At 33.0% G+C, this 10,043-nt stretch overlaps 1 protein-coding gene across 1 annotated transcript; it reads left to right on the top strand.

Moving 5' to 3' along the window:
* Window positions 1-994: 994 nt before the first annotated feature.
* On the top strand, window positions 995-9,746 carry LOC132721297 (transmembrane channel-like protein 1; the record flags this gene model as incomplete). The annotated part of the gene is made up of 5 exons (XM_060705577.1): window positions 995-1,086; window positions 3,392-3,553; window positions 3,753-3,831; window positions 5,973-6,024; window positions 6,864-9,746. Coding segments are annotated over 5 exons (501 nt in total), but the record flags the coding sequence as incomplete, so codon positions are not given.
* Window positions 9,747-10,043: the final 297 nt, after the last annotated feature.

The raw sequence follows: 10,043 nt of genomic DNA, 5'->3' as shown, positions 1-10,043 counted from the left end.
CAAATAAAAAAGCCCTGGGTCAAAAATTGGGGCCCCGCCCCAGGGGATCATTGATTTTTCCCTATATGCATATAGTAAAAAAACTTAAAAAATCTTTTTTAAAAACCCAAAGAGCTAGATGCTAATATTTTAGCATGAAACATTCTTCTTAATGAGTGCTCTACCAAGTTTGTTAAAATAAAAGCCCTGGGGTCAAAATTGGGCCCCCGCCCCAGGGCGTCATTGAATTTTCCCCTATTTATGCATATTAGTAAAAACTTAAAAAGTCTTCTTTTTAAAAACTCAAAGAGCTAGAGCTAAGATATTTAGCATGAAACATCTTCTAATGGGTGTCCTCTACCAAGTATTTCAAATTAAAAGCCCTGGGTGTCCAAAACTGGCCTCGCCCCGGGGGTCAATTGATTTTCCTTAATGCATATAGTAAAAAACTTAAAAAAAATCTTCTTTTAAAAAAAACCCAATGAGCTAGAACTTAGATGTTTAGCATGAAAACATCTTCTTATGGGTGTCTACCAAGGTCTGTTCAAATAAAACCCCCTTGGGTAAAAATTGGCCTGGGGGGGGGGGCCCTATATACAGCGTGATTTCGACCTCAGCCCCGCCATCCATGGCCCTTTTTTATGTCATTTGGGCCCACAATTAGAATGATTTTTCTGGGGGGCAATATTTCTTGGGGCAAAACAACAACCATAAAGCTGGAAATTATTGGACATAATTATCAGTTTAGCCCTAAAATGTAAAGTCATCTTTGAAAAAGTGCTGCTTGTCCCTTCATGCAGGCTTCAAGCTGGGCCTACTTTTCCTTCTTTTCCCTACTTTTTTTGATTGACCCCTACTTTTCCCCTACTTTTTTCTTGAAATGCCCTACCGTATCCCTACTTTTTTAAGAAAAAAGCTCGAGGATAATTGAAAAAAAATCCATAAGTAGTAGATTGATTTTGATATAATCTTTATCTCAAATTTAAATAAGAATCAGATGCTAGTTTAATTGTAGGAAAAAGTTGATGGAAGTAGGTCATCAGTGGTGCAAGAGGGTTCCATGATGAGGATGGTTGGAGCTGACATGGCAGAATCAGTGACTTTTAGGTGAGTTTGCTTCTATAAAAATATTTACTTAGTGTTCAATTATTTTTTATGTTTCATTTCAAAATTAATAATATGTTTTTGTACACAGACTAGCTTTTCAATTGTTTACATTTCAAAATTATAATATGTTTTTGTACACAGACTAGCTTTTTCAATTGTTTCATTTCAAAATTATAATATGTTTTTGTACACAGACTAGCTTCTCAATTGTTTCATTTCAAAAATTATAATATGTTTTTGTACACAGACTAGCTTTCTCAAATTGTTTCTATTTCAAATTTTTAATATGTTTTTGTACACAGACTAGCTTTTCAGTTGTTTCCAATGATGCTTATGCTGAGGGACAATACTTGCCAAACATCTTGAGCATATATAGAATTTAGACAATGTTTGGCATATTAGCAAGTATTGAAGTTGCTCCCTGTGATCATTTTGTCCTGAATTTTCACATTGAATGAAAGATACTGGAAAAATGTAATGATGTTTCTTCTAAAAATATGTATTCAATTTGATAGCTTTAATATGGTGGGGGATAAGGAATTTTATCTAATAACAGATAATTTAAGAATAACTAACTGTGTGTTTAGGCTTTCAGTGTGCCAATTATTAGTAATATAACCATTAAAGATGTGTTGCATCCAAAGTTTACGTAACAAGTTTTTTTGCTTTCTATCTTTAAATACATATATACATGTATAATATGGCATAAATACTCATCTCTACCTGGGAATTATTTGAGACCTACTTACATTTCTCTCAAGTGTCATTAAGTTTCTTTTTAAATTCCATTTTTACTAACAATTTATTATTTCAGGTCCATTAATTTATAAAAATTAACTTCACAATGCTATATGGACTCACAAAATTAAACAATGCATGGTTAATGCAAAAAGATGAAAATGGACATGAACTTCATTTCTGGTGTAAAAAGGACTCTAACTCTGAATACAGTGGCTACTGTTCTCTCTGTTGCAAATCTGTCCAATGTTCAAATAATGGAGTCAAGCAACTCATGTTTAAACACCTATCCTTGTTCTAGTCTGTGTTTCACATATTATGCTAGCTAAAACCATGGTTTTTGCCACACAACATTAAATTTTTTTCTTGTTTGTATTTTGTAACAACCATGCTATATTAAACAAGGTTTTAACACATTTCCTGCTTCTAGTCTGTGTACAAAAAAACATGCTTACTTAATGTTTCATGTTGCTAATAGTCTGTGTTCTGACATATTCATTGTTTATTATGATAGTTTTCTGTTATTATTTGGAATTGGATCTAATAAAAAAGAAATACCAATTCCAGGTTCATGTCCAGATTCATCCTGTTGTGGAATCCCTATTGAAACACTGGTGACTGGTTTCCTAAATGAAGAAACTGCCATCGATATTAGTTGATAAGGGTCTGTATTTGTTTTTGCATCAACTTTAGAAAAAAGGTGAGTAGAGAGTCCTACTTTCCCTACTTTTAGGCTCTGAAATCCCTACTTTTCCCTTCTTTTTTACAAAAAAATTCCTACTTTTATCCCTACTTTTTTTGTTATTGGCCACTTGAAAGCCTGTTCATGTCAAAAATCCTCTGTGGTGTCCCTTTAAACCTGTCACAGTTATGGAATTGACTAGCCCTGATTTGAATTTTGAAGAGTCCAATGATAATGCAAGCATGTTTTAAATTAGGCAACCAACTGTTGGGTAAGTTCAGATGACTATAAGGATGTACAGGCTAGCTTGGCTTTATTAAAGTTGTAGGAAAGTCTTTGGTTCTTTAATTGATAAATCGGTATGGATATATATAATTTTTTAGCTTGACTATCCAAAGAATAAGGATATCTATCGAACTATCCATGGTGTCAACGTCACATATTCGTAAAGCTTTTGCATCCAAGGTGGTATCTCCTAAAGTACTGAAGGGAATGGGTTGCAACTTCGCACTTATTTGAGAGCATACTTATAGCAGGTTACTATCAAAGGCCCATAACTCTAACACACATTTTACAGAATTATTGCCCCTTTTTGAACTTATAATATTTTACAGTATGCATGGCTTTTGTTTATACTATCATGCACTGAGAATAGTGGAGCATGCTGTCCTACATACATCACTTGTTTTATATTACTGTTCCATTCTTCATCTATGTATGATATATTTATTTAGGCAATTAATTTTGGAGCAATTTCACTTTGTTACAAGTCTGTAAAACCAATCTCTCCTGGTTACTAATTTGTTCAAGTATTTCCATGTCCATTTGTATGATAATGTTGCAATGTACTTTTATATAATACATGTATATACTAATATATTTTAGGTTTCCACCATCAGTAGACTGTGGACCATTTCAAGGTTATGACAGACCATATAAAGTTATAAACACTACTGATATAATAGGGGAGTTACCTGACTGGCCAAAAGAGGTCTTGTACTATATTGGAACACCAGCTGTACTCTTTCCTATACTTATACTTTTGATGTAAGTTTTCCCTAGCTTGCTCTTGAAATTAAATTTAAATCTGATAAAATACTAAGAGCCACCGTTTGCATGGAAGCCCTTTTAATGCTCCCTAATAACTTTATTATTGAGTGTATTTGTATAAAGTGTTCGTTGATTATTATTATTTAAAATCAAAATTTAACAAATGAAAAAAAAAATTAACTCAACTTTGTTTCAGATTGCTGGTGGTGTATTTTAAAGTTAAGACTTCATCTTATAAACGACTTATCAGGGAGTTGAGAAGACAACTTATGTTTGTAAGCATTATCTAATACATCAAAGCTCCTAACCCACTCAGGGTGGTTTTTAATTTAAAAAAGAAATAAACACCAGTATTTCAAAGATGATTGTTATCTTTCTTGAATAAAATAAAATTGTCGAAAAAAAAAAGTGATATAAACACCTAAGATTCCTCATTTACGCCTGAAAAGGTTTCCAAGTTTATAAAAAAAAAAAACAAGGGATTTCTTTTGGCAGGATAAACGTGCCAAAAGTTGACAAGCTGGTATTTCTTGCAACATTTGTGTTTAACTTAATCATACAGTTTTATGTAAATATGTAAACCTGTGGTGAAATTTTATCTTTTGATCTTTTTTAATGTTTTGAAGAAAAACTTAACACAATAGTGTGGCTAACAAACCAAGTCTGCAACATCACAGATATATAAACAATCTTTTCTTATATTTAGCTCCATGGCAACATATTCATCTTTGCTGTTTTTGACATTCTTTTGGGACTAGTCAGATAATTAACTGTATTTCAATGACGGTATTTTCCATCTTGTAAGGTGACAACAGTATAGAGCCAGGTCCATCTGCATGGATGTATAGGCTTGCCATTACTTCCAGTTCCAGCCGAGTCAAGTTTAAGATGATAGCCAAATTTTCTAAAAATATAGAATTGTTTATGATACATGATCTAGATAATTATATACTACTGACTTTTATAAAAAAAAATATTTCTGAAAGTTTAGAAAATATGTATCAGTTTTCTTCACAAAATATTTTTAGGGCTACTATTTTATTTCTGCAGAAAAATATATATTGTCCTGTTCACAATTTTTTTTGTGAAAAAAAAAACAAACACAAAAAACAACAAGAAATCTAGTGTAAAGAGTAACTTTTTTTATGCCCCCGCCATATAATGGCTGGGGCATATAGTGTTACCCTGTTCCGTCATTCTGTCATCAGTTTCCGTTCATTATCTTAGTAACGGTTGCACACATTCAACTCAAATTTGGCATACGGATATGTCATGAGAAAATACAGGTCAAGATGGAATTTGGTCATGGTTTGATGATTTTTGGCAGAGTTATGCCCCTTTTACTTTAAAAATAATATGAAATTTTCAGTTTCCATTCATTATCTCCCCAACGGTGTTACACATTCAACTCAAATTTCACAAATGGATAGGTCATGAGAAGGTACAGGTCAAGTTCGAATTTGGTCATGGTTAAATGATTTTTGGCAGAGTCCTTTTACTTTGAAAATAGTATGAAATTTTAAGTTTCCGTTCCATATCTCCCCAACGGTATTACACATTCAACTCAAACTTCACATATGGATAGGTCATAAGAAAATACAGGTCAAGTTTGAATTTTGTCATGGTTCAATGATTTTTGGCAGAGTTATTCCCCTTTAACTTTGAAAAAAGGAAATTTTCAGTTCACATTCATTATCTCCCCAACAGTTGTACATATTCAACTCAAATTAAATATATGGATATGTCATAAGAATGCATTGGTCAATTTCAAATTTGGTCATGGTTTGATGATAGCTGACAGAGTTATCTCTTTTGAACTTTGAAAAAAAAATCAGAAATTCTAAGTTTCCGTTCATTATCTCCCCAATGGTTGTACACATTCAACTCAAATTTGACATATAGATACATCTGAGAAATAAGCAGTTCTAGTTTGAATTTGGTTGTGGTTCAATGATTTTGAACAAAGTTGTCTTTCTTGAATTTTCAGTTTCAGCACTCATACTTTTGTGCAAATGTATGTAGCCATTATTTTGGCTACAAATATGCAATTTACAAAAGGTTAGTTTAAACATATTTTATTAATTTTCATACACAGTACATAATATACAAAAAGGTTCAGTTCAGGTTCCAGTGCCTTGAACTTTGTATAAAAATGGTTTGTGTTAACATTGAATAGTTTTAAGGGCTTTGAACTTAAAATGAAAAAAATAATTTGTGCAAACAAATTTGGAACTTAATATTATAACATCTGAAATTTTGGTTGCATGCGGGGGCATCCGTGGCGTGACGACATATTTCTAGTCTTACACTCACATTTATGTTACTCCTATCCCAAATATACGAAATGTCATCTTTTGTAAGATCTTTGTATATATAGATCTGTTAGTCCTTTTTATATCATAATGCATAATTTCAGGAACGTAAAGTAGAAAAAAGAAAAATATTTGCTACTGGAAGAGCAATGTCAGGTAAGATCAAGCTGCTTTTTGACCAAGATTATCAGCCTTTACCTGGTAATTAGATTGTTGGGAGTAAACAATTTCTTCAATGCACAACTCCTGCATTTATCAATGGATTCAACCAGACTTTCACAGATTGATTGTCATTACCTTCCCTCATAAAATGACCTGAAACAGATTGATTTGTCATTAAATGCCCTGTAACATATTGTCAGAATAATATGATTTGATAATTTTTACAGAATCATGGTCCTTTTTATGCTTACAGAAAACATATGGGGGGGGGGAGCATAAATTACTCATACAGAATTTATATATTGACTGATGTCTTATATCTGGTAGGTATATACCTTTGGAGATTCTCTTACTTGGTTAAGTTTCAGGTCTCTTGAGTCAAGGCCACTGGTTCTATAAAATGTTTACACTTTCGATTTTTACTGCCTTTATTTATTAACTGATGTCATGTATATTTGGTAAGTAGATAAATTGAGTTGTCTTGTAACTTTGCCTGGAATTAGGGGCCTCTTGGATCGAGGAATGTCTTGTTTTTAATTATAAAATTGACAGAAAATATGTCTTTGTGACAGTTTCCTTTCAGTTGTTTCTAAGATATTATAATATTCAATCTCAAATTAATGTTAGATTATCATAATGAAATAAATAAAGAAAACCTTAAACAGTTTGAATGAAATAAATAAGGAAAAAAAATTGAACAGTTTGAATGAAATAAATAAGAAAAACCTTGAAAAGTTTCATATATTCTGTTGTCTCAAATAAACAAACTATGGTTCAAGATTGTTTTCTATGAATAGTATATGTAAGCCATATTTATATGTCCTATATTTTAGGTGGTGCTTTGAGTCGGTATTCCTCTCAGGAAAGTATTGGTACACCAGGAATGAAACATCGGAAGGTGTCACAGCAGACGGTTGCTACTACTATAGAGGAGGAACAAGAATTCTAATGAACCTAAAGACATCTTTTTCATTTCTAACATTTAGAGATATTGGATGTTTGAACATTGTGTGTGTGTGTCATTAATTCATGTAATTAACAAAAGTAATTAGGTTTCATATATGAGTTTTCACAAATAGTGTTTAACATTTATTGCATGACAATGAACAGTTTCTAATAAACAATTATTGGAAACAAATTGTTTTTGAAATACAAAATGTATTTTCTTTATGTTTGTAAAGAACATTAAAATCTTTGACAAATTTCATTACAGAATGTGCTCGGTGTGTTTTTCCCCATATCTTTATCATGAACAAGCTCCACAATGATTTTTTTCGTTAGATGATATTTTGCATTATAAAAACTTGGTAAATTTGTGAAAAAAGATTTTATAGACAAAAGGAAATGATAATGTAGATAATAATTATAAACTTTAAAGTAACCTATGATAAGATATTGGCATGGTTTTTAAACTCATAATTCAATTAAAGTTTTGTTTTTTTTTGCACTCGAGTGTCGATTTGTTTGATCTTGTATCAATCTTCTCTCAGTTATTAAAATCCCACAAGAGTTATGATTCTCCTTTGACACCTTAAACACATTGGTCTAATTGCTTGTTATCTGGCGTGGCTCGATTCTAAGGGGTTATTTTTATGTCCCAAAAAGTCTTTGGACAATGATGGGGTGAGGAAGCGGGCTTTTAAGGGTTTTTTTGAAGCTATTTTAACTTTGAGGTCTGGAAATAACATATTTCCATGCAAGATTTTTGTTATGTTTCTTTGTTGTTGTTTTTAGCTCACCTGTCACAAAGTGACAGGGTGAGCTTTTGTGATCCCTTTTCGTCCCACGTCCGTCCGTCGTCCGTCCGTCCGTAAACTTTTACTTTAAATGACATCTCCTCATCTCCTCATAAACCACTAAGCCAATTTCATCCAAACTTCACAGGAATGTTCCTATGGTGGTCACCTTTAAAATTTTTTCAAAGAATTTAATTCCATGCAGAACTCTGGTTGCCATGGCAACCGAAAGAAAAAACTTTAAATATCTTCTTTTAAAAGACCCTAAGAGCTAGAGCTTAGATATTTGCCATGAAACATCTTCTAATGAGTGTCTACCAAGTTTGTTTAAATAAAAGCCCTGGGGTCAAAATTGGCCCTGCCCCAGGGGGTCTTTGATTTTCCCTATATGCATATAGTAAAAACTTAAAATATCTTCTTTTAAAGAACCCCAAGAGCTAGAGCTAAGATATTTAGCATGAAGCATCTTCTAATGAGTGTCTACCAAGTGTGTTCAAATAAAAGCCCTGGGGTCAAAATTGGCCCCGCCCCAGGGGGACATTGATTTTCCCTATATGCATATACATGTAGTAAAAACTTAAAAAATCTTCTTTTAAAGAACTCAAAGAGCTTGTGCTAAGATCTTTAGCATGAAACATGTTCTAATGGGTGTCTACCAAGTTTGTTCAAATAAAAGCCCTAGGGTCAAAATTGGCCCCGCCCCGGGGGTCATTGATTTTCCTTATATGTGTATAGCAAAATCTTAAAAAATCTTCTTTGAAAAAACCAAAATAGCTAGAGTTTAGATATTAGCATGAAACATCTTCTAGTGAGTGTCTACCAAGTTTGTTCAAATAAAAACCCTAGGGTCAAAATTGGCCCCGCCCCAGGGGGTCTTTGATTTTCCCTATATGCATATAGTAAAAACTTAAAAATCTTCTTTTAAAGAACCCAAAGAGCTAGAGCTAAGATATTTAGCACGAAACATCTTCTAATGAGTGTAGACCACGTTTGTTCAAATAAAAGCCCTGGGGTCAAAATTGGCCCCGCCCCAGGGGGTCATTGATTTTCCCTATATGCATATAGTAAAAACTTAAAAAATCTTCTTTTAAAGAACTCAAAGAGGTAGAGCTAAGATATTTAGCATGAAACATGTTCTAATTGGTGTCTACCAAGTTTGTTCAAATAAAAGCCCTGGGGTCAAAATTGGCCCCGCCCCGGGTGTCATTGTTTTTCCTTATATGTATATAGCAAAAACTTAAAAAATCTTCTTTGAAAAAACCCAAATAGCTTGAGTTTGAATATTAAGCATGAAACATCTTCTAGTGAGTGTCTACAAAGTTTGTTCAAATAAAAGCCCTGGAGTCAAAATTGGCCCGCCCCGGGTGTTATTGATTTTCCTTATATTTGTATAGCAAAAACTTAAAAATCTTCTTTGAAAAAACCCAAATAGCTAGAGTTTAGATATTAAGCAAGAAACATCTTCTAGTAATTGTCTACAAAGTTTGTTCAAATAAAAGCCCTTTGGTCAAAATTGGCCCTGCCCCAGGGTTGTCATTGGTTTTAACTATATGTGTATAGTAAAAACTTAAAAAATCTTCTTTTAAAAAAACCCAATGAGCTAGAGCTTAGATGTTTAGCATGAAACATCTTCTTATGGGTGTCTACCAAGTTTGTTCAAATAAAAGCCCTTGGGTTAAAATTGGCCTTGCCGGGGGGGGGGGGGGAGGGGGGTAGATCGTTGTTTTTCATTATATGTGTGTAGTAAAAACTTAACATTGTGAAACATCTTCTAATGGGTGTCTTCCAAGTTTTTTCAAATAAAAGCCCTGGGGTTTAAACTGGCCCCGCTCCGGATGCCTTTATACAGGTGAGCGACCTCAGGGCCATCATGGTCCTCTTGTTGTTGTTTTACTTTAGTCATATTTGTTAACCAAACTGTTTTTCCTTCATAGTAGAAAACTATGGCTTATTTTCTGTTTATGAAAATAAAAATGAAATAAACATGATTATTATTTATTTTGTTCTCTTAATTTAAAATAGTCGTCAAGTTGTAGCTGTTTAAATGTTTATGTTGACCATTATTACATTGTATTAATTTGGGTTTCCTCAACCGCAGTAAGTTCTAACAAAGAGGAAGCTATTCAGCTAGCTCACGGAATATGTGTTTTAATTGGATACCCACCCGTGACTGAAATAATACACAAAGTGGGCTCACGAAAGCTGTAGCTTAGTGATTAAAGTGTCTTCGAGCGTAATTTCTTACCAAGACTGGTTAAGTTCAGGGAGCGGACTTAT

The sequence above is a fragment of the Ruditapes philippinarum genome, unplaced genomic scaffold (assembly GCF_026571515.1).
Source record: "Ruditapes philippinarum isolate M1 unplaced genomic scaffold, ASM2657151v2 ctg21341_1_1_1_1, whole genome shotgun sequence".
NCBI lineage: Eukaryota > Metazoa > Mollusca > Bivalvia > Venerida > Veneridae > Ruditapes > Ruditapes philippinarum.
The sequence above is the reverse complement of the archived record's forward strand: the minus strand, read 5'-3'. Positions and strand labels throughout refer to the sequence as shown.